This window comes from Sebastes umbrosus, chromosome 19 (genome assembly GCF_015220745.1).
Source record: "Sebastes umbrosus isolate fSebUmb1 chromosome 19, fSebUmb1.pri, whole genome shotgun sequence".
Lineage (NCBI taxonomy): Eukaryota > Metazoa > Chordata > Actinopteri > Perciformes > Sebastidae > Sebastes > Sebastes umbrosus.
The window spans coordinates 25,400,681-25,428,282 of record NC_051287.1 but is presented as its reverse complement, the minus strand read 5'-3'; the positions used below and the strand labels follow the sequence as shown (position 1 = coordinate 25,428,282).

The following is a 27,602-nucleotide window of genomic DNA, read 5'->3' as shown; positions in this document are numbered from 1 at the left end:
CGCTCACATGCACAGAAAGGCACCCGCGGCTGGCCCAGCTATGTCAACTAAGCTCAGGTAGACATTACCCCTCTATGTCTTTACATAGCAAGTAGTTGTTTGCTGCTATATTTATGCTCTGAATATCATATAGAGCACCTTTAAGTAACAAACCTGTGCCAGCTCAAAAAACTGTGTGGCCACAGTTAGGACACTGCAAGGGCAAATGTTTAAATGTCTGTCTACTATATGGCCAGAATTGAAAACATTAAAAGAAAACTACACAGATTTAGCTTTGCACTCTTATAACATTGACAGGATGGACAGCTTAAAAAATAAAGATCAAAATCGATGTAGCAGAACCAGAGACATCACCTTTTTATTCCACACATTCTCCTTCCTTGTCAAAACATGGCACCTACATCACCCACAGATATACATACATAGACCTGTAGACATTTTTTAAGTGTTAAATCGGCTCAGTTCCACCTTATGTTTGGAATAGCTGTATCAGCATATGCGTCACATTCAATTTAAAAAGGCCTATATGGTGTGTTAAATAAACCCAGAAAAAAAAGTTGGGTAACTTGTGTTTGGTGGATTATTTCTCTGTTGTTACAATGCTAATGTGCATTGTATTTTATGTGGTTGGAAAGCCTGTTTATTTACCTTCACAATGATGTCCAACTTGTAAGGATCATGCATTTGTGGGATGAGCAGCACAGCTCATTATGTGGGGAGCGCCCAAGGGAAATTTGCCAAAATTGTCTGCCAATGGTAAACAGTGTATTCTCCTGTTGGTGTTGACTCTTGTTTTGAGTTGTTTGGTGGATTGGATTATTGAACTCTCTATCAGTAACAAGGAACAAACAAAGCATATTGGCTATTTTACACTTTATTCATTTAATACACCGTCAGGATCCTCAGTAGCGGTGGAAGATCCATACGCAGCCACAACAGCCTGGCACCTCCTCCTCATGCTGGTCACCAACCTGGTCACACGTTGCTGTGGGATGGCGTTCCGTTCCTCAACCAGGAGTCGTTGCAGGTCAGCCAGCGTTGACGTAGCAACGGCGTAGCATTGTAACTACAGAGTTTATTTCCTATTAAATCACAACCTTACCACCTACTTTATCAACCTCCTTATTGACTTGGAATTATATCAGAAATATATAATAATTACAAATATCGAGCACTAACATTTAAAAAAAATGTTCTGGCCTACTGGCCTGTGTGAAACGCAACATCAGGCTGAATAAAATGAATGTGTTGTCTTTAAAGCGTTTAATGAAGAACACATAGTGTAGCTGTGTTAATGCCACTCTCGCTCTAAAGCAGCTTCATAATGCTGCTGTTGTATGAATGTTACTTAATTAGGATGATTCCATCCCCATATTTTAAGAGACCTAAATCAAAGCAGCGAGTGTTGATTATGATAGTGTTATAGAATGGTATTGATTATGATTTTATCATCCATTGATGAAACCTCCTCATTTTCTGGCATTTCAGAAACAATAAACGGAGAACTGATGCTTATAGATTGGATTTAGTTGGATTATAGACACAAACGAATCATGGCGTATTGTGATGTAGACTTTTTTCATTATTCGACAAAGGGTCATGTCCCCAGTGGGAACCATTAATCCTCTTTGAATACATGCAAAATATCTGTCTTTGCCTAATAGAATACACAAATTAATACTCGTTATAAAGAAATAGTATTGTAGAAATATGTCTCTCAGCTTTCAACAAAAAGTGTGTGTCCATCAGTGCGTTAGTATTTTCATACATTTACATTTCATTTCATTTAAATGGAAGTTGTCTTCCTTGTATGTCAGCATGTACGGAAGACGGAACCTGCCAAAAGTCCAAAATGAATGAATGACTCGATGAATAAATAAATACTCTATTAAATGTACCAAAAATAATAGAAAATAAATGTAGGCATTAATTGATTGATAAAAATGTGACTAAATTGTTCTGTAAATTGATATTTCTGTTTTAATTTGCTTCTTTATTTATTTATATTTGTATTAATTCCCGTATCCATCTACTTTTCTATTTCATTTTCCCTTTTATTTATTTAATTATTTAGTTTTATATATTTATTATATGTATTTATTTATTTTTGCATTTATTTAAAATGTATTTTTAATCTAATTTTAAATGTATTTATACATTATTAAATGTATGTAGTTATTTATGCATTATTTTTCCTTTGCATTCCCCCCTATACCAAAAGGTCTATAACTTTGTCAGTGCACAAAGGAGTTTGGCACAAAAGAAAAACACTAAAAAGATGTTGCATGCTGCGGCATCTGTACAAACTGATCTGATGTGCAGTATACACACACTGTGTGTGTTTACGCTAGTGTGCACACAACTTTCCATGTGTTCACTTCATTGTTGTTTTAGTCTTGTATTTCAAGTTTTTCTCCAGCTGACATTGACATGCAGGGATGGACAAAATAAAGAAAACACCTGCCATTATATCAAAGAGAGTAATGAGGAGAATGGCCACCTCTAGCAGCGCTGTTGAATCCTGCTCAGTTTAGCCCAGTTAGCCCGGTTAGTCAAGCTCAACGGACTATGATTTGTGTCAAACTGTATGCTAACATTGTTCAACTGAAGTCGGGTAGATCTGTGGATACACCTCAAACATTTAATTTGCGGCAACATCACCCAAATGTGGCGATTAGCGGAATGAGACAATGACAGAGTGGACGGCGAGTCCATCTCCCCTCAGTCTTCATTCAGGGAGCCTCTCACTGCAGATTCAGACCGTTTATCGAAAAAAAAAAAGTCGTAGTATAGTATGTCAAAAAAATAATAAAAGGTCATAGTATAGTATATCGGAAAAAAAAGTCATAGTATAGTATGATGAAAAAAAAGTAAAACATGTCATAGTATGTTGAAAATAAGTCAGTGCAGTTTATCGAAAACAGTCATCGCTGCATATGCGACCACACTCGATCTAACACAACACAGACTTAAAGCCCTAGGATGGAGCACATTTGGACATTTGTGATATTTATTTTTCTTATTTTTTTTCTTATTACCAATATACCAGCGCTTGAATGCCTTAACTGCTACAGCAAGAATTATGAATAATTATGACTTATCGTGTTGAATGTTTACATTTTTAAAATACATTTAAAAAATATAGATTAATTATTATTATCTTTGTTTTCCCTGCTATACCGAAAACACACCGAACCGTGACCCCAAAACCGAGGTACAGCCTGAATTTTGTGTTTACCTTTCCACTCCAAGATTGGGGATATGATCACCTTAACAGGTGGAAACATGTATTGTACCAAAGGGTGCACTTGGTCTTGTAAAATGGCCTCATACTGAAAGGCCATAATGCATCTATGGAGAGCAATCAACAGACCCAATGAATCCCACTATAGTCATACCCATACCATTACAGATCCTCCATGTTAGTTGTGTCTTTGTGCACGGGCCTTGGATATGAATGGGAGCCTTGTTACAAATATCAGCTTTGTGAAACTTCATCGGGTTCTTGTGCACAGTGAGTCAGAGAGGCGCTGATTCAATTCCTGTCAAGCGTTCATTTCTTTAATTTTCTTTAAAGGTCTCATATTGTAACAAGTGAGATTTTCATTTCTTTTATATTATAAAGCAGGTTTAAGTGCTTTATAAATACTGTTAAACTATCAAAACGCTCAATATACGGAGAAACACGCACAGCCCGTATTCAGAAACTGAGCTTTTGAAACAAGCCGTTAGGATTTCTGTCCATTTGTGATGTCATAAATATACAATATTTAGACCATCACACAGTTTTAAACATAAACATTCTAAATGTATCCCAGTTTATGTCCTGTTGCAGTGTATGTAAATAACATCAGCTGACAGAAAGTAAACATGAACCCAAACTGTTGCCTAGCAACGCAATTCCATTGCAATTCCGTTGAAATGCACTAAAACGGAGCGTTACCGACAGAGGGTAAATACAGGTATATTCAGGCAGACAGTATGAGGAAAGTAAAGGTTGTTTTTTAAACATTACAGCATGTAAACATGTTCTAGTAGAAAACACAAAATACAAGTATGTACCTGAAAATGAGCACGATATAGGATCTTTAAGCTACTTTAGGTTACCTTTTTGATCCTTGACACACTAAAACTTATAGTATAATTAGTAGTCATGCAGCAGTAATAGCGATTAAAGTACTTCACTAACAATATTATTACTTTACATTTAAAAGTAGAACTTGTGTTGTTGGAGTAACTTTGTCTAAAACATCTTCAATATGTTATTGTCCTATTATATGTCCTATACCTATTGTCTTAAGCAAACTAGGGCTGTCAAAGTTGACGTAATAACGCACAAATTAGTTTTAACGCCACTAATTTCTTTAACGGTTAACGCAACTTGTGATTTTTAGGTTGTAGCGGGCTCAAGGTTTTAAAGCTAGAGTGAAGATACTGGTATCATATGAAAGTAAAAAACCTAAGGAGTCCATTGATACCAACCATGTCATACTAGCTTATCGCAAAGGCGGTTAAATAACGCTCCAAACTTATGCAAAATTTTGTTGAGGAAAAACTGGCTGGCCATTTTCAAAGGGGTGTAAATGGGTTCTATGGGTACCCACGAGTTTCCCCTTTACAGACACTTTATGATAATCACATGCAGTTTGGGGCAAGTCATAGTCAAGTCAGCACACTGACACACTGACAGCTGTTGTTGCCTGTTGGGCTGCAGTTTGCCATGTTATGATTTGAGCATATTGTTTTATACTAAATGCAGTACCTGTGAGGGTTTCTGAACAATATCTGTCATTGTTTTTATTGATAATTGATTTCCAGTAATAAATATATACATACATATTCATAAAGCAGCATATTTGTCCACTCCCATGTTGATAAGAGTATTAAATACTTGACACATCTCCCTTTAAGGTACGTTTTGAACAGAAAAAATGTGCAATTAATTTGCGATTAATTACGATTAACTATCTTAATGGATTGACAGCCCTAAAGCAAACATAATGTGTTCACAGAAATCAGTAACTTTTCATGTGTGTTAATAAACATATTGATTAAGTTTTGATTTGAGGTTTTGATTTTTAGATTTTGATTTCAAGGTTGTAAAGTGTTCCTTTTAACTACCTATCTCAGAACCAGAGCGAGCTACAAACGCTATCTGTGATATTATTATATAGTTTTGCGAGACAAAATGAGAATTGATCAGAGAGCGATGATGAAAGAGCTGCGAAACGACGGCCACATCATCAACTTCCATTTCTCTGGCCAAGTCCAAAACCGCAGAGAAGCCCCAAAGACATAAAACCTTCATCTCTCCGTTTGATTCATTCAATCTTATTTCAGAGCGGTTGATACAATCTGATGGAATAGTCTGCTCTAAATACTGAGCTGTGGAGCTGCTCTCCAGCTGTTGCTTATCCCAAGGTAATAAAAACGGGACAAATCAGCCCATAATCCCTCCTCAGTCCCTCCATTGTTCTTAGAACGATGCTACGCTCAAGAATGGGACCTTCTTAGTATTCTGAATAACATCAGCATCTGCTCATCATTTCTCCTCTCTGTCATGTTTTGTCTATCAGAATTTTTGGACAGTCGTTTTGGAAATGAAAACAATCTTAATTTTTATATGAATTTGTGACTCTTTATCTGCGTGGTTTTGTCTTCATAATGAGATGACAGAAATTTGTTACAGTTTTGCATAAATTAATAAACGTTTCGTCTATATTACATTTTTTTAGAATATTATTTTGCAGTACTTCAGTATTTCAGTGATACATTTGATGCGGACTTGAAGGATCATAATGGTTTAGACTTTTTTATTAGAATTTCAGCTTTTATTTTACCATCTCATCACTTAATCGATTGACAGCCCTAGTCTTAATTCATCCTGTCACTAGGGATGCACCGGTACCACTTTTTTTCAGACCGAGTACAAGTACTTACATTTGGGTACTCGCCGATACCGAGTACCGATACGAGTACTTCTCTGTGCCAAAAGACCCTCGTTAACAGCCAGCTGGAGGGTGTGAGCGACACATGGCAGGCTGGGGAGTCCCACATACGAGGCGGTGTACCGCAACCGGCTCTAGGTTGGCTTGGAAAGGCTCGGGTCGAAGGTGGCTCGCGGCCGCAGCTTTACAGCGCTCCCCGCCCGCTCCTCGCCGCACCGTGACGGGGCTACCTGCTCCCGGTGGGACTGTCGACCGGGGCCGACTGTCCTCAGTGCGCCCCGACCGCGTCGTGCCGCGGCCCACGTAAAAGCCAGAGGTCTGTGGCGATGTCGTCAACCCACCTGACCCGTCTTGAACATGGACCAAAGAGTCTAACGCACGCGCGAGTCAGAGGGTGCAGGCAAAACCCTGTGGTGCAATGAAAGTGAGGGCCGGTGCGCGCCGGCTGAGGTGGGATCCCTGCCCAGCAGGGTCGGGCGCACCACCGGCCCGTCTCGCCCGCACCGTTGGGGAGGTGGAGCGTGAAGACCCGAAAGATGGTGACGACGGTTGACGTTGCGCTGCTGTAAAGTGGTATCGCTGTCGTTGTATAGGAGCCATTTTGCGAGTACGAGTACATGAGCACAGTATCGTACCCGATACCCAATACTGGTATCGGTATCAGTGCATCCCTACCTGTCACAGTCAAAAAACATGTTGCCCTCCAGTCCGGTTCGTGCAAATGTAACTTGAAGAGATCTCTATAAAGCTATAGCAGATGAGACTCTGCTTTAGAAGGATATCTTCTGAACACACAATCATCATCATTTGAAAGCATTATATCTTTTGCTGGCTGTTGTCTTACTTGTTCTGTGGAAAGCAAGCGTCTTCCATCCTGCACTTGATTATTCTTTGTTCACAGCAGGGATTGCCATTGGTAATCATACTAGATCATCACCGAGCTCATTTTTATGGAAGGGGCATGTTCACTACACTGAATATTGAAGCGTTACAGAATAATATTATTCCTGCTTTGTAATAGCTCTGTACATACGAGTCTTTGTGCAACAGTAAATACACGTTAACGTGCGCTGTAAATGGCTTCCTATGAATAATTGAACACGATTCTCATAAATGACTTTTATTTTCTATCACACCCACTTAATTAGACATGTGTTATAGCTGTGTACTCATTGGAAAAATGCTGCATGTCCTCATGTTTCTTTTTTTTCTCTCTTTGCAGGTTTCCCTGATTTTCCAGGGAGTGCTCCCTCTTTTCAGTGATGGAGGTATTGCAGTGTGACGGCTGTGACTTCCGTGCCGAGTCATATGACGACTTGAAGACCCACATTCAGGAAGTGCACACCGCTTTCCTGCAGCCTGCAGATGCAGACGAGTCTGACTCTCTGAAAGGCGAGGATGAAGACGAGGAGGAGGAGGAGGAATGTGAGGACAAGGAGGGCAAGGATTATACGCCTCCTAAAGCTGGAATGAGTATGTCCACCACATTGAATCAATGTTACAGTTTCATTTGTGGAGGATTAGGAAATGCTTCTTTTTTTTGCTTCAAATAACTTCATAGTAGGATGATTTTATATTTTATTTAGGAAGCACAAAATGTATGAGTCGTTGCTGGTTTTATTATGGAGTGAAATTAGTCTCCAAATGGTCACAAATGTGCGTGAGGTGATCTACGAATGAAAAATAAGATTTACAAATGTGTACAACAATTTGTGCGTAATTTTGGGTTCTCACAAATGCGTTCCAATCTGCACACAAATACAAATTAATTTGAACAAATGCACAGATTACAACTTGAATAGATATTTATATTTTACGTACAGATTTTTAGCCTCAACTTCACATTTTTGCCTTTGAAAAGCTTCCTGGGTGCGTACGGATCACTTGATACTAGGGACATCCATAATTAACCGTTTAACCGTTAACCGACATTAAGCATTTTAACCGATTAACGCTATCGGTTAAAACGGTTAAAAGAAATGTTAATAATTAATTCAAAAGCTGAGCAGCTCAGAGGAGCAGCTCGTCTCTTTAAGGAGAAAAGCTGGTCCACCTTAACAACCCACCTTAAGAGGCGGAGCCGGAGCTGCAGGATACAGGAAGTTGGCTCCGGTCTCTGGCTCGCTTGAGCGGAGCGGAGGAGTTGTAGTTTCGTAGCATTTATTCACCGACAAATAAACTGTACACACACTGCTACACCTACGTTCACAGCTAGAACGCCACCAACAACCTCACACTCACCACCAACACACACACACACGGTCTGTTGGAAACTCGCTAAAGTTACGTAGACTGTGTGTATGGCGGCGAGCACGAAGCCTCCGGCAATGCTAGAGCTGCTAACGTAGCACAAATACACACACTGTTGGCCACTCGCTAAAGTTATGCCGGGCAGACACAAAGCTGACAACCTGCTAAACTAAACTAAATGTGCGGTGGAGACTTTTACTGGGAAAGTGTCTCCATGTCCGCGACACTACACGCAGCATTGTAGCTGCTAAGTTAACGCTCCCGGACGGTGAACTGGAGACTCCCGTCAATGAATATCTGTTGTGCTGCTGCAGCTGGTACACCACTGCATGCGAAGCACAAATCTTGTCAGTTATAATAATCGGTTAACGAGGGTCGGTTATAATACATTTTTTTTAAATGAGCATCCCTACTTGATACGCACAGATCAGGTTTAGGGATGCTCCGGTACCGGATCGGATATCGGGCCGATATTGACTCAAATAGCTGGATTGGGTATCGGTGACATTGGAGCCCATCTACTAAATTCAATTCTATGTTTATATACTACATATATTATATACGGGAATTTTAATTCCTGTTTAAGTTTTGACCTATTGTTGCTGCATTGAAAAGGTTTACATTTGAATTGTAATTCCTGATCATTTTGAAGATTTTTTTACCAAATTGCCAGTGTACAGGTTATTATAATAAATAACAATTCAGTAAATGTATATCTATGTATTTATTTGTTACGAAAGCAATATTTAAGTCAAACTTGATTGTTGCCTTACACATAAAAGAATGATCCCAGTCACTTCCACACAGTGAGGCATACATATTATTAATTAAACAATTTTTTTTTTTTTCAACATGTATTTATTCAGGGGGAGGTTCTCTGAGTTCTCTTTCTCAGGAACGCCCTGATCACAGTTACACATTCACACCTGGAAGTTGCGCAGTACAACCACAGTCTGATCTTCTGGCTACTGAGCTGGACCGGTTGGGGTTAAGTGCCTTGCTCAATGGCACATCAGTGGTGGTAATGAGGAAGTTCCCCACCCAAATTTATCCTGCCAGTTCGGGGGATTGAACCACGACTCTCCGGTCTCTAACCTTTAGGCCACCACTGACACTGGTGTCGGATCAGAATTCGGTATCAGTCGATACCCGAAGTCCAAGTATCGTTATAGGGACTGAAAAAGTTGGACCGGTGCATCTCTAATCAGGTTATATTTGCGTGTGGAGCTTTGAGACGGTCTCCAGCTCAAACAGTGGTGGTATGTATTTGCCGAGTTGCTGTTTTCCCAGCAGAAGAACACATCCACCACCTATCAGTAGCTTATTTAAACCATATATTTACATTTATAGGCTACTGTATTGAGTATATAGTCGTAAATGTATGTGTTTTAATCGAGGGGGTGACTTTGAAATTACACACAATTTCACCAAAAGCCCCAGATGTTCCAGTTTTTCAGCAGCACTTGAACGCAGCAGGCATTTGTGGATCTGTTTGAGCTGGAGACGGGAAAATAGTCTCACGCAAATGTAACCTGTTCCATGCGTATTGGGCAATCCGAGCGTCAACAGGAAGCCTTTCAAAAGTGAAATGATCAGATCTGTGAAGTTGAAGCTAAAAATCTGTTCGTAAAAATATAAATATTTATACAGGTTGTGATGTGGGCTGTGTTCAAATTGATTGCTATTTATGTGTTGATTGGAACACAAATTTGGGAGTACCCAAAATGATGCACAAATCGTTCACACATACACATTTGTAAATCTTATTTTTCAGTTGTGGGTCATGTATTACACATTTGTGACCATTTTGAGACTAATTTCACTCTATATGTTATCGACTGAAACAACAGAAAGTTTAAATAATAGCAAAATGTTACTCATTTACTATTTCCAGCAGACATCTCACGTACTTTCTCATCTTTTTTAGGCCCCAACTCTACTGACAACTCCAACCAAACACCACAAAAGCAGACGGCTGAAACCCACCTGCAGTTTTACCAGTGCAAGTTCTGTGTCCGTTACTTCAGATCCAAGTCATTCTTAAGAAACCACACCAAAAAAGTGCATAACGTTGTAGAGGACGATTCCGATGCGAGCATCTCCTCGCAGACAGCCGAGCAGCCCAGCTACACTGTTATAATGCGCAATGACCATTCGAAAGTGTATATCTGTCAGTATTGCACATACAAGTCTCCACGCAAAGCAAGGATGATGAAACACCAACTAATGTACCACAACAAGGTTCCCTCGGAGAGCACCGGAGAACCTTCCGAATACGCCGAGACCGGAGAGGAGTCGGACTCAGCCAGCAGACTAGTGAAGGGAACATTTGCCTGTGAATGGTGTGACTATCAGACCGACCAGAAGGACAGCTGGACTGATCACGTGGTGAAAGAACACAGCGACAAGGTCAAGATAGTTTCCGGCATTGCGGAGCTGGAAGGAGAGGCGAGTGCGAGCTCACCCAAACCGGATTCTCCCTCCGCTTCCCGAAGCCCGACTAGATCAACGATGAGTCTCGCTGACGTTCAAGGAAACGAAGAGCTGGTAGGAAAACCAACAGAAAATACGTTGGAGAAGTCCGTCCCAGAGATCCCATCCTTTCAATACGCGCAGATTAGTGCAGTAACACCCAACAGCACAGGTTCCTCCATTTTGTCCAAGAGGTTCACTTCTTCTGACGTCTCCCAGAGTGCCGTTGAGATGGATGGCAACTTACTCAACGAGGAAGACTCTAGGAGCAGCTTAGAGGATGACGATGAAGAAGAGTTGGGCGATATAGACGATCCCAGCTACACTGGGACCCTGTCAGCAGATGCGAAGCTGCTTTTAACTGATGAGGACAATAAATTACTGGAGACTAAAGGAATCCCATTTAGAAAGTACATGAACCGTTTCCAGTGCCCCTTCTGCTCCTTCCTCACCATTCACAGGCGAAGCATCTCCCGCCACATTGAAAACATTCACCTCTCCGGTAAAACCACCGTGTATAAATGTGACGAATGCCCGTTTATTTGCACTAGCCCTCTTAAATTAGGCACGCACAAACAGAGCCACATATCCTCAGATTTAGACACCATGGACCTAACAAGTGATAGTCCAGATCCTCACAATGACAGTGCCGCAGAGCCAGTTAACGGGGGTAATGTAAGTTCCAAAGTCAACGGGAAGAAGATAACCAGCACAGCAAACGACCAGCCGAACCCTCATCGCTGCACGCTCTGCAGCTTCTCTACCACCACTCTAAAAGGTCTGAGGGTTCACCAGCAGCATAAGCATTCCTACTGTGATGACCTAGATCCCACTGTCTTTGAAAGCCAGCTGACCGACCAGCCGGACTCTGATGTGGACGCTTCTCCGATCTTTCTACAAAAAACCCAGACCTCCATTTTAGGACTTGCCACCAAAAAGCCCTTAGTAACAGGGAAAAGAGCCAGGAAGTCCATCAACGACTTGCCTCTGGATTTGTCCTCGGTTAAGAAGAGAACTAGAATCGATGAAATTGCCAGTAACCTTCAAAGTAAGATAAACCAAAGCCAACAGGACATGATCATAAACCTAGATGACATGGATGATGAAGATGCAGGAGAAAATCACGCCGGCGCTGATAAAGAGGGTAGAAACCATGACAATAAAAACCCCGTCTTCGCTTATAACACGCAACAGCTTCACGCAAGAGATTCGATGAGCTCCAACGAGGGAGGCAGAATAGGGAAAAGAAAAAGCAACCCCAAGTCGAAACCTAGAAACATTCCTATATCGCTGACTCTCTCGGATGATAGCGAAAACATCTCTGCTGACCCCAGTGACGGTGCTATCCAAGAGAACGCTGAATATTCAGAGGAAGCAGGAATTGCGCGTTTCTACTGTAAACACTGTGATTACCACAACAAGTCGGCTCGTAGCGTCAGCACCCATTACCAGAGGATGCACCCGTACATTAAGTTCAGCTTTAAGTACATCCTGGACCCCGAGGACCAGAGCGCGGTCTTCCGCTGCTTAGAGTGCTACATCGAATACACAAATTACAACGATCTGCACCAACACTACATGGATCACCACCCCGAAGCAAGCAACGTGCTCAACTTCAACCAACCAAATCTGGTATACATGTGCCGCTTTTGTTCGTACACGAGTCCCAACGTCAGAAGCCTGATGCCCCATTACCAAAGAATGCACCCCACAGTGAAAATCAACAACGCCATGATCTTCTCTAGCTACATAGTGGAGCAGTCCCACAAAACGGGCGAATCGCAAACCCTGAGGGAAATATTAAACTCTGGCCCCAAGAATTTGAACTCACCCTCGTCGACCCCCAGGTCCTCCTCCAGCCCGACGCCGAAAACAGTCCCCAAGACCCCCGAAGCCAGTGCTGAGACAGACCCTCTCAAAGAATCTATTGGCGGCAATGTTGTTGTCTATGATTGTGATGTGTGTTCTTTCGCCAGCCCCAACATGCACTCCGTTTTGGTCCATTATCAGAAGAAACACCCGGAGCAAAAGGCGTCTTATTTCCGTATACAGAAAACCATGAAGGTCATCTCGGTGGATCAGTCACAGCCTGTTGCAAACTCCTCATATAACCTCAACATGGCTACGTCTCCGAAACAATCAAGCGCGGCGCTGTATGGATCAGATGAAGAAATGTACTACTGTAAACATTGCGTGTACAGCAACAGATCTGTTGTTGGCGTGTTGGTCCACTATCAAAAGAGACACCCAGAAGTAAAAGTGACAGCAAAATATATCAAACATGGCGCCCCCACCCCCGGTTTGATGAAATTAATGGATGAATTGCAAATTGCCGCTCCCAAGCAGTTTATGAAGCAGTTTCAGAACAACGGTCACGATGGATCTAACAACACGAGCCCTAAACCGGGAAGTGGTGAGAAAGGTGAGGATGAGCTGTTCTTTTGTCAGCACTGTGATTATGGCAACCGCACTGTAAAAGGAGTGCTTATTCATTACCAGAAGAAGCACAAGGATACCAAGGCCAACGCTGACCTTGTACGTCGTCACACCGCGGTTGTCCGCAGTCAGCGCGAGCGTGCACAGATGGTCCAGTCGAGCAGCGTCTCTTCTGCCTCGATCCCGGCCCCTCCGGACCCCGAAAACACTACACCTCTGCGCTCCCTGAAGTGCAGACACTGTTCCTACACGTCCCCCTACGTCTATGCCCTGAAGAAGCATCTGAAGAAAGAGCACCCCACTGTGAAAGCCACAGCCATGACCATTTTACACTGGGCTTACCAAGATGGCATTCTGGAGGCTGGCTACCACTGTGAGTGGTGCATTTACTCCCACGCCGAACCCCAAGGCCTGCTGCTCCATTACCAAAGACGCCACCCTGAGCACAATGTCGATTACACATACATGGCCAGCAAGCTATGGGCTGGTCCGGAGACCACCCAGCAAGGAGGCAATGCGGAAACTAAACATTACAAATGCAGAGACTGTGCCTTTGAGGCTTGTACAATATGGGACATCACTAGTCACTATCAGGCAGTCCACCCTTGGGTCATTAAAGGGGACGAATCTGTGCTTTTGGATATCATCAAAGGAAATGGCTCAGTTGAAAAGATCCACCAGCAGGTTGCCAAAGAACATGTGTCTTTCAATTGCCAGTCTGTTGAAGATGATGGAGCGCTGGTCATTGTCAGCACACCTCAAGAAATCAATCCACATCCTCCCCACCCACGTCTTTCCATCTCTAACAATACTTATCAGTGCACTGTATGTCTGTCAGAGTACAACAGTCTCCATGGCCTCCTCACTCACTATGGAAAGAAGCACCCGGGCATGAAAGTAAAAGCTGCCGATTTTGCGCAGGAGGCCGACATCAACCCCAGTTCTGTCTATAAATGTCGCCACTGTCCGTATGTAAACTCCCGAATCCACGGCGTCCTAACTCACTATCAGAAGAGACACCCGTTAGTGAAAGTCACCGCGGAAGACTTTGCAGATGATATAGAGCAAATACCCGACCCAAACGAAGGAGACGACAAGTGCAAAACTCAAAGGCAAGGCTATGGCGCGTACAGATGCAAACTGTGCCCGTACACGCACGGCACTCTGGAGAAACTCAAAATCCATTATGAGAAATATCACAATCAGTCGGCCTCTGAAATGTTTTCTCCCTCTCTGACATATTTCTCAACCGATAAAGACACAGAGCCAGTAGCCGAATGCAGCGCTGGTAATATATCAAGCGCAGCAAAAGTCCAGCAGGTCAGTGAATTGGACCTTGCCCTCTCCCAGTTACCCATCAATAAGACAGAGAAGCATGCTATATTCAAGTGTCAGCTCTGCAAATACTTCTGCTCCACCCGGAAAGGCATCGCTCGCCACTACCGTATCAAGCACAACAACGTCCGTGCTCAGCCAGAGGGTAAAAACAACGTCTTCAAATGTGCTCTGTGTCCGTACACAAACCCTATACGCAAAGGTCTGGCAGCACACTACCAGAAGCGGCATGATATAGATGCCTATTATACCCATTGTCTGGCTGCTTCCAAGACAATGACCGAAAAGCCCGAAAAAGTGATTGCACAGCCACCATCAGAAGGGGACAATTCAGAGATGAGCGAAGACTTGCGTTTGGCCGTGGAGAGACGAAAGTGTTCCCTTTGCGCCTTCCAGGCCTTCAGCAGGAAGAGCATCGTCTCGCACTACATTAAACGCCACCCAGGTGTCTTCCCCAAGAAGCAGCACGCTAGCAAGCTCGGTCGCTACTTTACCGTTATCTATGCCAAAGAACCAGAGAAGACTGCTGTCAGTGCGATGGCAGAGGACGACAAGGAAGCGCTGGAGGTTCAGCTTGAACCGGAGCGGGACGGAGAGGTCGAATGGCTGCCATTCAAGTGTCTAAAATGCTTCCAGTTGTCCTTCAGCACAGGCCAGCTGCTCTCTATGCACTACAACGACCACCACAGCAACGACCTGAAGAGGGACTTTGAGGTATCGCCCCATCCTGGGGACGAGGACTCTGAGTTGTACAATTGTTCTCACTGTGAGCTGAAGTTCCTGGCTCTCCCGATTCTGGCCAAACATCTGTTGAACCACAACGAGGAGTTTCAGAAGCGGGCCATGAGGCAGGAGAGGAGGAGGCAGCTGCTCAGCAAACAGAAAACAGTGGAACCAGCCGAGATCAAAACTGAGAAGGTGAGCGGAGATACGAGTCTCCCTTAAAGGTCCCATATTGTAAAAAGTGAGATTTTCATGTCTTTTATATTATAAAGCAGGTTCAAGTGCTTTATAAATTACTGTTAAACTATCAAAACACTCAATATACGGAGAAATACACAGAGCCTGTATTCAGAAATTGTGCGTTTGAAACAAGTTGTTAGGATTTCTGTCCATTTGTGATGTCACAAATACACAATTATGTAGATCCTCACACAGTTTTAAACATGAAAGTTCTAAATGTGTCCCAGTTTATTTCCTGTTGCACTGGATGTCAATAACATCAGCTGACAGGAAGTAAACATGGACCCAAACTGTTGCCTAGCAATGCAGTTCTGTTGCAATTCCTCTAAAACGGAGCGTTTCAGATAGAGGGTAAATACAGGTATATTCAGGCAGACAGTATGAGGAAAATAAAGTTGTTTTTTTAACATTACAGCATGTAAACATGTTCTAGTAGAAACACAAAATACAACTATGAACCTGAAAATGAGCACGATATGGGACCTTTAAAGCTTATAAATGAAAGAATACAATTTACCATTAGTATCTGACAGCATTAGGGGTGTCGTGATACACCGGTATTGACTATAACCATGATATTTAAAAAATGAAATATTGATATCATGTTAATAATACACATACGATAATATTGTGTGAATAATCCAGCGCCTCATAAATAATTTTATATATACATTTATGGTTACAGACTGTAATCTCCATACACTCTATTTTGAATTATTTCGGCCACGATAATCGTTTAGTGAAAATCTAAATTCGTGACAGCCCTAGACAGCATACAATAACTCTTCTGATGCTGTAAGCTGGTACTGTCTATCATACTACAGCGGCTCTTTAACTCCCCAGAGGCATAGACTTCCATGGTTTTGGAAAACAGCTCATAGAGACATCATGTATCACTGAGAGGATTGTTAATTTGTCATAGCATCACTTTATAAACCCAAAACCATCGCAGTTGTACACAAAGTAGTCATATTCTGCCAAACCGAATTAAAGAGATAATTATGTGTTTCAAATTCCCCCTTCACTGTCACCAGGAATATATAACAGTGATAATGATGTGTGATTAGTTAGTTTCATAACAAGTTCATTAAAATACCATTGATCTCATTTAATGAGGGCTGCAACTAACAATTATTTTCATTGTTGATTTATCTGTTGATTATTTTCTTGACTGATCGATTAGTTGATTGGTCTATAAAATGCCAGAAAATGTCGATCAGTGTTTCCCAAAGCCCAAGACGATGTCCTCAAATGTCTTTTTTTGTCCACAACTCAGAGATATTCAGTTTAGTGTCATAGAGGAGGAAAGAAACCAGAAAGTATTCACATTTAAGAAGCTGGAATCAGAGAATTTTGACTTTTTTCTTAGAAAATCACTCAAACCAATTAATCAATTATCAAAATAGTTGACAACTAATCCATTAAAGGTCCCATATAGTGCTCATTTTCAGGTTCATACTTATATACCATATTATTTAGTGTTTCTAATAGAACATGTTTACATGCTGTATTGTTCAAAAAACACATTATTTTCCCCATACTGTCTGCCTGAATATACCCAACAATAAATAAACTGGGACACATTTAGAATGTTTACGTTTAAAACCGTGTAATGGTCTAAATATTGTATATTTGTGACATCACAAATGGACAGAAATCCTAACGGCTTGTTTCAAAAGCACAATTTCTTTATACGGGCTGTGTGTGTTTCTCGGTATATTGAGCGTTTTGATAGTTTAACAGTATTTATATATCACTTAAACCTGCTTTATAATATAAAAGACATGAAAATCTCACTTTTTACAATATGGAACCTTAAATCGTTACAGCTCTACATTTAATGTGTATTTGAGAACAGTGGCTGCCTCTAACTTCACGGAGAATAGAAAAATGAATAGTAGTATCTTCTGACTGTGGCAAAATCCATCGGTTGGTTTAGATTATACACCATTATTATCCTTTAAAGGTTGAATAATATCCTTTAAAAATATACATCTTCATCCCAAATGCATTTTTAAAAGATGTCAAACAGAAAGAAAACAAAAAACTGTGAATAAAACTGGTTGTTTTTGTCACTCTTTTTCTGTGAACAGGAAAGCCCTGTAAATAACACTCCCGTAGGATTCAGGTGTAACTTCTGCATAGAGATGCACCCCACCCTCCGAGCCATCTGCAACCACCTTAGGAAGCACGTCCAGTACGGAGAGGTCAAAGAGGGACATGTCAAGGTAAATATAGAGTTGGATTTATTTTGAAATGTATTTTATGCCCTTATAGTGTTTGTCTTATTTAACTGGGGTTACCATTAAGTCGGAAATGTTTTCTTCTTAACTACACACATCAATGTTAAAACTAGGGCTGTCAAAGTTAACGCGATAATAGTGTGGTAACGCAAATTTGTTTCAACGCCACTAATTTCATTAACGTAACTTCCGATTTTTAGGATATAGCAAGCTCAGTTTTAAAGATAAAGTGAAGATAGCCTTATATAAAACTAGAATTCTGAAGGAGTCCATCGGTCGTGAATACAACATGAGGGGGCGTTCATATGGGCCCGACTCGTAAACACGGTAAACACGACCCCATTTGTAGGCACCATAACTCTCGGCAAGAAAACCAATAAGCGTATTTCCCAAGATGTCAACCAATCGTGCAGCTACTACTTCAGAGATCAAGCAAATGTATAGTATGTAGGGAGGTCCATAATTAACCGTTTAATCATTAACCGACGTTAAGCATTTTAACCGATTAACGCTTTCGCTTAAAACAGTTCAAAGAAATGTTAATAATTAACTCAATGCAGAGCATTTTGGCAAATTTTTCTTGGGCGCTCCCCACATAATCAGCTGTGCTGCTCATCCCACAAATGCATGATCCTTACAAGTTGGACATCATTGTGAAGGTAAATAAACAGGCTTTCCAACCATGTAAAATACAATGCCAATTAGCATTGTAACAACAGAGAAACAATCCACCAAACACAAGTTTCCGAACTTTTTTTCCCCAGTTTATTTTACTTTAGCAATACTTTAAACTTTGGCAGTCCTTGGTGTTTCTGTCTCGTTAACTAACTCCTCATCCTCCGAGCTCTGCAGTGATCCGTTTTACTGGACTTTGGTTCTGTTTCCTATTTTGTTTATTACTGACGGTGGCTTCTGGGTAGGCAGTCTGTTAGCGTCCCCCAGAGAAAACAAGCAACGCTGTCCCATTGCAGTGGAGAGGGAAGTGTGGAGGGGGGGTTTGGGTTAGTGTAGGGCAGAGTTGTGAGCCATAACTTTTAGGGCAGCGGCGGGCAACCATTCGAACATTAGTATTCCACTGATGCTGCCAGTGAGGGGAACAGGCCTAAAGGATCCAACGCCTCGGCCTGGTTCTTCCGTCAGACACTCAGTCTGTCTTTTATGTATTTAAGATGTACAGTATTCACTTTGGCAACTGAGGCCTACTACAAAAAATTTTAGTTTGACCCGTAGGTATATTCAGTATATGGGATAGCATTTAAAGCTAATGGCACATGCCAGGGTTATGGGTGAACTGCACGTTTTATGGCCCTACAACATCTCTAACAGATGGAATTTACTGTATGTTTTACACATTGCAGAAAGTAAAAAATAATTTTTATAGTATCATGAATACGGTTTCCAACTCTAGAACTGCAATGATTTCTGATACAGTTGGATGAAGAACAGGCTGACAGTGCAGTCAGGGCAGACTGGATGGCAAGGTTGGGCCTGTGGATGCCACATCTTATTTATGGCTGCATGAAGTGCAGGGTCAGGTCCTTCCACAGAAAGAATGAGCTTCCTCGAGGCAATAAAAAAGTCACGGTGATTGTCTGTCTGCTTGTGACGACTACAGAAACCAGCCAGCACTCCAGCAGATGAAGGAAGAGGAAATGGATGCTGGAGTTTTATGTTTTGCAGTTGTTGTTGGTAGATGTGCAAATGTGCGTCTGTTTTAGCTCTTTATCTGTTTTGTTGTCTGACTAGTTTTGTATTCTTTTCTGGGTGATTTAGCATCAGCAGCAGCTAGTAATACTGGTTGTTAATCATAGGACAAGATGCATTTTGGGATTGACTTTGTTAAGATGAATTTGATTGCACTTATTCTTATTCTTCGAGTGATACAGTTGAGATATATATATAAAGAAAGATGGAGGCGAGTTGGGAATGATATGTAATAAAGCTCCGGGGCAGATTCAAAGAGGTTGGACTCAAATTTTCACGTCACATTCCTTTTGGATAGTGCAATCAACTCAATATCAACTAAGTATGGCGTGTCAGTAAATACCGGCAGACTACAGAGTTTCAGAGTCAGGGTAGGAGTTGATCTAAGGTTACTATTAAAGGGATAGTTCAGTGTTTTGAAGTGGGGTTGTATGAGGTACTGATCCATAGTCAGTGTATTACCTACAGTGGATGACGGTTGGCACGCCCCCAGCTTGGAGAAGCAGACAGGAGTTACCGACACGGAAGCAAAGCAATGTACTGCTGTGGACGGGGGCCGGCAGCAAAATGGATTTTTAGCCACCTAAAAAAATCAATATCAGTTTAAGTGTACGCTATATTTAGAATATTTTTGCCGTTTACCTTGCCATGAGACAGCCCTTTCCGAAGAGGAACTGAAGACGTTGTACCCATCTATAGTCTGGCCAAAGCCACCAGACCACTGAAAAAACTGTAATTTAACCTTGCAGAATACGGCGGTTGCTGGTCTACTGCCGCCTCAATCGGTTAAATTGTTGGTGTTATTGTGTGACTTTGGTGAATCCAAACTAACCAAAGTCACACAATAACACAGTCGGAAACATAGACTGTATAGTCGGACCTTTCTTCCAGGTGTCTAAAATACGTTTTGCTACCGACCCTGTCCACAGCAGTACATTGCTTTGCTCCCATGTCGGTAACTCCTGTCTGCTTCTCCAAACTGGGGGCGTGCTGACCGTCCTCTACTGTAGGTAATACACTGACCATGGATCAGTACCTCATACAACACCACTTCAAAACACCTGAGCTATCTCTTTAAGGCTCTCCTGCGCTGGACTAGACCCAGTCATGTTTTGCAGTCGTTCATATGTCGTTCTTGAACCAGAAACGCTTTCATTTACAGGCTCAGCTGCAGCTTAAAGTATTTTGGACAGTTGTTTTGGCTGAAAACGTGTTGCATAGAAAGGCTTTCAGGTCACTGATATACCCACATGCTGATCCTCAGCACAAATGTATCCAAGAGAGAGAGAGCTGTAACCAACACTTAACTGAAAATGATTGCACCGATACAGCACAGACAGAAGCAGAGGTGTTAGACAGATGTTTAACTGTTGCTTATGTGCCGTTAACATGATTTGCCTGATTTAGGGAAAACCGTTAGAGGTGCCAGACTCTAAGTGATACTTCAGTGAACAGCTCTTTTTGTCATCTGGTAGCTGATTGAGTGTCAACATTGGACTATCCAAATAAATTGTCACCCTTAATCTTTCTCCTTTTATTGCAGCGTTGTGCATCCGCATAACAAAAAGGCTGCGACAGACAAATTCAACCGGCACAGAGAAGCTATACTGAACATCTTCTCCGTTTTGTTTTGCAGCAGGAAGTCAGCGAGGTCCCCCTGACCATGCCTTCAGAGACCCTGACTAATGGCGACCTCGAGGGGGATGAAGCAGCTGAAGCAGTCGACGGCCTCGAGGGACCCGCGGCCCCGATGATGGGTCCGCCCTCGGTTTCTGATGGTGTTCCTGTTATCGCCGCTGAGACACTGGAACCAGAAACGGAGGCCATCGAAGGAAGGGCGGCGGCCCTCGTGGCTGCGGCGAGGGCCGTGGTGTTGGAAAGCGAACTGAAGCAGCGCTTAGCAGCGGGGGGTCACCCGTGTGCCCAGTGCGACCGAGTCTTCATGTCCATGCAGGGACTGAGGTCCCATGAGAGGAGCCACTCAGCCATGGCGCTGTTCAGCAGAGAAGACAAATACAGCTGCCAGTACTGCCAGTTCGTCTCGCCCTTCAGACACAAGTAAGTAGGGAGGAGCAGAGTCTATGAACGACACCTTTAACACTGTTTCAACAGTAGAGTCCCCTGTAGGGCTGTCTATTCTCAATTTGAATATATATTCAAATAGTACAAACAACTATTGTAACATCAATACCAACTGATGGTGTCTAACTTGTGTAGCTGCTAGTTACATAAATCTCCACAACATGTACCTAAAGTAACTTAAAGGTCCCATATCATAAAAAAGTGAGATTTTCATGTTTTTTATTCATGTAGCAGGCTTAAGTCCTATATAAATACTGTGAAAGTATCGAAACACTCAATCTACAGGGAAATACACACAGCCCGTATTCAGAAACTCTGCATTTGAAACAAGCCGTCAGGATTTCTGCCTATTCGTGATGTCACAAATATACAATATATAGACCCTTTACACAATTTTAAACAGTCTAAATGTGTCCCAGTTTATTCCTGGTTGCAGTGTATGTAAATAACATCAGCTGACAGGAAGTACACATGGACCCAAGCTGTTGCCTAGCAACGCAATTCTGTTGCAATTCCGTCAAAATGCGCTAAAACGGAGCGTTTCAGACAGAGGGTAAATACAGGCATATTCAGGCCGACAGTATTAGGAAAATAAAGTTTTTTTTAACATAACAGCATGTAAACATGTTCTAGTAAAACACACAATAAACAAGTATGAACCTGAAAATGAGCATAATATGGGACCTTTAAGGGGACTGTTTGAAAGAATCAGAAATTGCTTGTTAACAGCGACACCTGTGGCCGCGAAATCAACAAAAGTCAGCGTCCTGTTGCCCGCGCTCGCGCTTGTGCTCGCTCTACATAGACATGAACGAGCATCGGTCAACACAGTGAGGCGACACACGTCAGCTAAAACCACAAACTAATTTTAAGAAAACTGTCCTAGCATAAAGAAAACACTGCCATATGCATAAAATCTGAGTGTAACATCCAACATCTTAGCACCACTTTTTGTGCAATCTAAGCCACTGTCTGCCACAAATGTTTGCATGTAAACTAAAGTGCTTTTGAGAATCGATACAGTATCACAAAACACAATATCGCAAGTGTATAGATATTTTCTTACGCCCTTAGTTCTCACCCTTATATACCTTACCAGTCTTGCATCAGCTGTTCGGCAAATCAACTGGATGTTAAACTCATTTTGTACAGAGCCCAATTTTACACCTTACTCTGTTTACCCTATCATGATCCCTTTGAATCCTCAATCTTCCTCCAAGATTTCCTGCCTCCTCGGAGAGCAAGACAAACATTACAGCAAGACAGACATTTTTGGTAGCGCGATTTGTTTTATCCATCACAGAGACACGGAGCGAGAGGGGAAGAGAGAGTCCTCATCTCCTCTGAGCTCCCAGGTGTAATCCCTCTGTACTGTATGTGCCCTGACCCAGAAAGAAGCCGCATTCCCATGCCACCTAGGAGGCTGGCATTAAAAACACAGCCACCGTCCCCACAGGCGCTCACACGTTCGCTCCCACCAAGGGATTGTGGGTAGATGAGTTCACCCCACGGCTCCTTGTTCTGTAGTCATTGGAAATGTGCGGCTTGTTGTTTGTGAGGTAAACAGAATCGAGCGCTTTAGATGCTGCTGAAAAAAAACCTGCTGTTGAAATCATCAAAGTGGATGCTCTCTCTCTCCTTCTTTCCTCTATTCTTGTCACTTTCTCTCTTGATCTGTTATCCTGTTTGTCCTCATTCTATCTATTCTTTCTCATCTTTTATCTCATATCCTCCCTAATTTGTTGTATATTTTGTGTTATCACCAGTCTGGACAGACACGTACAGTCTCACCACGGCCACCACAAGCCCTTCAAGTGCAAACTCTGCCCCTTTAAATCTGCCTACGTGAGCCGCTTGAAGAGCCACCTGCATAAGGCGCACACAGGTAAAAAAACACACACGCACACACATACATTAAGTCACACCTTACAGCTGTAGCCATGACTAACAAGGTATTCCCGGGGCCAGAATAGCAGCCTCCTGTTTATCATCTTCCACATAAAGATGCTGCGCTCGATTTAGCTCATCCTGCACAGTGTAACCAATGGACTAGCTGGAGGAGCAGCTTCGCCATTCACAGAGTACATTAGATACGCCTAATTAAGCACATCCCCAAAGAAGATATGATATTGTTTATTTGGGAATATGGTGATGAAAGGTGAATGCCTACAGGTGTCTTTAGTTAGATGTGATTCTGCGCCTGCGATCGTCTTTTTGTTGTTGAGGGAGCCAGACGGCAGACAAAGTCATAGACGTTCAAGCAAATGTAAAAACCTGAGAAATCAATACGTGAGCAAAAGAAACCAGAGAAGCCAATTTTGAAAAGGCTTTTCAGTGCTCTCGACTGTGATTGGAGAGAACAAGAAACTAAGAGTTAACAACTGCTGTGGGTAATTGGCACAAACCAATTTAGGGTTACGATTACATTTGAAAGTGGAGTCTGGTCATTTTTGTAGATTTTGTGAAAACAATCAGCACTGAATTTTGTCATCATTGTGGCTCGGTGCTTCTCCTTCGTGTCCATTGATACTTCCACATTCAGAGGCTGGTTTATTCCAAACATGTTCTTACCATGGATGTATTAAAAGAACTGGATACAGTGTTGGAAGCGGGGATCTGGTCATTCCTATGAGAGCTGCTCATTGGCGCATGAAGCCTAAATGGCTCGACTTCCGTCTGGAAAAGTACCCGGATCTTGGTCGAGTAGCGTCCGAGATGATTGGCGGAGTAGCGTCCGCTCGGTCACATGACTCGGTCACGGGGTCCTAACGTCACGCCGTCGTCACGGCTTGCGCTCCAGCCTCGGTCTGGGTCTCACTCACATGAACGGAGGAAGGGAAATAACTCTGGATTCAGCTGTTAGTGTGTTTTACAACTTAAAAAACTTATTTTAGGACTATTAGAATGTTCGTACTGGGAAGTTGATTCACCTAAAAAAAAATTATCCGCTGAGTTACAGACGTCTCTTTCCCAATGTAAGTCTATGGGGAAAAGTATTTTTGGCAATGGCATCAGGTGACTGACAAGGAAGTTGCACTACGAAAGTCGGGATCGACGACCGGCGCACTTCCTGGGGGCCTGGTTCTTACCAGAAACAGTTCAATCAGGAAGTAGTTTCCTTATTAAACCACTTCTGGTAAGAATACTCTCAGATTAGATTTGGTTGTAATGGCGTCACTCCTCTGGATGCTGCTTGCATTGAGGTTGTTCAAGCTGCAGTGGGTAGAAATGGAGCAAATATGATTAAAAGAGGTTATTTTTATAAAATCCAATAAATCATGTCCCTCTGTGTCCTCCGGTGTCCTCCGGTGATGTCCAGATGTCAATCACTCGTGAACTCTGATCAAACGTTCAAACTAGGCAGCGCTGATCAAATATGAATCGATATTATGTTACTGTAATGCCTATTTCTCTCGTCAAATGTTGTCAGAATCATCTTGTAGTGCACGGATTAGCTGTAAAAATTAGAAAGTTTGTGACCCGGCAGCCATGTTGAGAAGAGTTGAGGAAATACCAAGCACCGCTCACCAGCCAGAGCACAGCCAATAGGAACGCTTTCTCTCTGAAATGACCTGTGATTGGTCAAAGTCTTTAAAGCCTGAAAACTGAGCCATGAGGAGGAGCAGAAGTCTCCCAGAACACTTGAATTACAATATGCTGAAAGGTTATTATGGGATTTTTGCCCAATGATGCCAAAAACATTGTTGCCCACCCGAGCTTTAAGCAAATATATTCAACATCTAAAAGAAGCAAGATGCTATAAAGCCCCCCATGGGGTACATTCAAAACTCTACCAAAGCTGCCAGAAACACACACAGTAGCCAAAGCAGCACCAGTACAGTCGTATACTGTAACGGCATAAAGCAAAGAAAAGTGTTCATATGACTGTAATTTGTGTGCATGGCTCACCAACCTGCACACAACTTTATTTAAAGGTCCCATATTGTAAAGCAGGTTTAGGTGCTATATAAATACTGTTAAACTATCAAAACACTCAATATACGGAGAAATACACACAGCCCGTATTCAGAAATTGTGCATTTGAAACAAGCCATTAGGATTTCTGTCCATTTGTGATGTAACAAATATACAATATTTAGACCATTACACGGTTTTAAATATAAACATTCTATATGTGTCCCAGTTTATTTCCTGTTGCAGTGTATGTAAATGACATCAGCTGATAGGATGTAAACATGGACCTAAGCTGTTTCCTAGCAACGCAATTCCATTTCAATTCCATTTCAATTCCATTTCAATTCCATTGAAATGTACTAAAACGGAGCGTTTCAGACAGAGGGTGAATACAGGTATATTCAGACAGACAGTATGAGGAAAATAATGTGTTTTTTGAACATTAAAGCATGTAAACATGTTCTAGTAGAAATCCAAAATACAAACATGAACCTGAAAATGAGCATGATATGTCCCCTTTAAGCTAACAAGCTTCATGCTAATTATTGAAAAAAAGTTCCTCGATAACATTTTGCCTCCCGTTCTAGGGCTGCAACTAACCATCATATTCATTGTTGATTAATCTGTGGTTTATTTTCTCGATTAATCGATTTGTTTGATCTATAAAACGGTGAAAAATGTGGATCAGTGTTTCCCAAAGCTCAAGATGACGTCCTCAAATGTCTTGTTTTGTCCACAACTCAAAGATAGAAACCAGAAAATATTCACATTTAACAAGCTGGAATCAGAGAATTTGGACTTTTTTTTTCTTTAAAAATAACTCTAATCGAATATCAAAATAGTTGACAACTAATCGATTAATTGTTGCAGCTCTACTCGCCTCCCTCTGGCAGTGTGAGACTACAGTATATCTATGTTTACATTCAAAGCCTTTTATACGTAGTCAACTCAAATAATAGTAGTTGTGTTTCTCACATACAACTTCAAAATTGCCTCCAAGGAAAGTGTACGGTGAGGAGTTGAAATGTGGATCATGTTTATGTGTGATACCTCCAGACATCTCTAATAAACATTGCAGCTCGATAGTTTTTCTATTGAAATTACAGTAATTAGTCCAAGAGGAGCACTAAGTGACATATTTGTTGGCTCAGAGGGGAATAGCTTTGTGGATGTTGATTATCACTGTAGATCCTCATCTAGTGCTGCCTTTGTACAGTGAATTTCATACATTAGTCAACATTCTGTTTTTCTATTCCCCCTCCAGGTGAGCAGCACACATACCAGTGCTTGTCATGCCCCTTCTCCTCTATGACCATCAGCCAGCTGAAGGAGCACTCTCTGAGAGACCACGGTGAGGCCCTGACGCTCCCCAAACTGCGGGCCGCTACCCAGGCTGCTCATGGCGCCCTCAGGCCCTCGCGGCTGGCCGGTAACACAGAGCAGACTTCCTTCGCCCCGGATGGTATGAGATCCTGCATAATGTCAATTTAATAGATCTTATGACGGGCTTGTCAGGCCACATTTGGAAAATCTCAATTGAGCATCAAAGCAGAATCCAGAAATCCTTAAAAATGAGTTTCTTAAATTTGGAGCCTAGTGGGGTTTAATAAAATAATAATAATTATATCTTTATAGAAATAGGCCTATATCATCTTGTCTATGTAAGCTATATAATATGTGTGTATATACTGTATATATTAGGGTTTGACGATTGGATGAATATATCAGCTATTGGTAAGTACAGCTCAGTACTTTGTACAGTTTTCTTTGCTCATTTAATGGTCTGCCTCCGAAGAGTGAGAGCCGCTCAGCTGCTGCTCAGTGGACAGATAGAGATACAGCGGGGGGGGGGGGGAATGGCATATTTTCACATCTAACTCAGATAAATAAGTTATTTATTTGGACCAAACCAGAGTTGGTGATTGTTAGAAAGACTAACCAAAACGGTTTTGGTGAATTCTATTTTGTTTCTTTCGAGTTTGAATGTTTTATGATGCTCCGCCGCTAGAACAGCTGAAACTATGGCGGCGGGGGGGAAGGGGAGGGAGAGTAGGGGTGCGCACCACACTGCACGCACGCACGCACGCACACACACACACACACACACACACACACACACACCTGCGAAAATATATCGGCAATCAAAGGTTGTTGGGCTGACAGTGGCCGGTTGGAACATTTTTAACATATCTCCTTGCAACTAGCGACTAACTTTTGTTGTATTGATATTATGAATATAATTTTATTTTGATCT

General features: G+C 42.0%; 1 protein-coding gene across 2 annotated transcripts in view; it reads left to right on the top strand.

Annotated features, from left to right (window-relative positions):
• Positions 1–27,602, top strand: part of znf462 (zinc finger protein 462) — a 73,132-nt gene that overhangs the window by 30,238 nt on the left and 15,292 nt on the right. The window contains exons 2-7 of one of the 2 annotated variants that reach the window (XM_037752028.1): positions 7,171–7,421; positions 10,126–15,359; positions 17,498–17,632; positions 20,988–21,409; positions 23,200–23,318; positions 26,613–26,810. In XM_037752028.1, the coding sequence (XP_037607956.1) occupies positions 7,211–7,421; positions 10,126–15,359; positions 17,498–17,632; positions 20,988–21,409; positions 23,200–23,318; positions 26,613–26,810 (6,319 nt within the window). In that variant the 5' untranslated portion in view covers positions 7,171–7,210. Of the gene's footprint in view, positions 1–7,170; positions 7,422–10,125; positions 15,360–17,497; positions 17,633–20,987; positions 21,410–23,199; positions 23,319–26,612; positions 26,811–27,602 lie in introns of those variants that run through there. The other variant, XM_037752029.1, reaches the window with a different exon arrangement.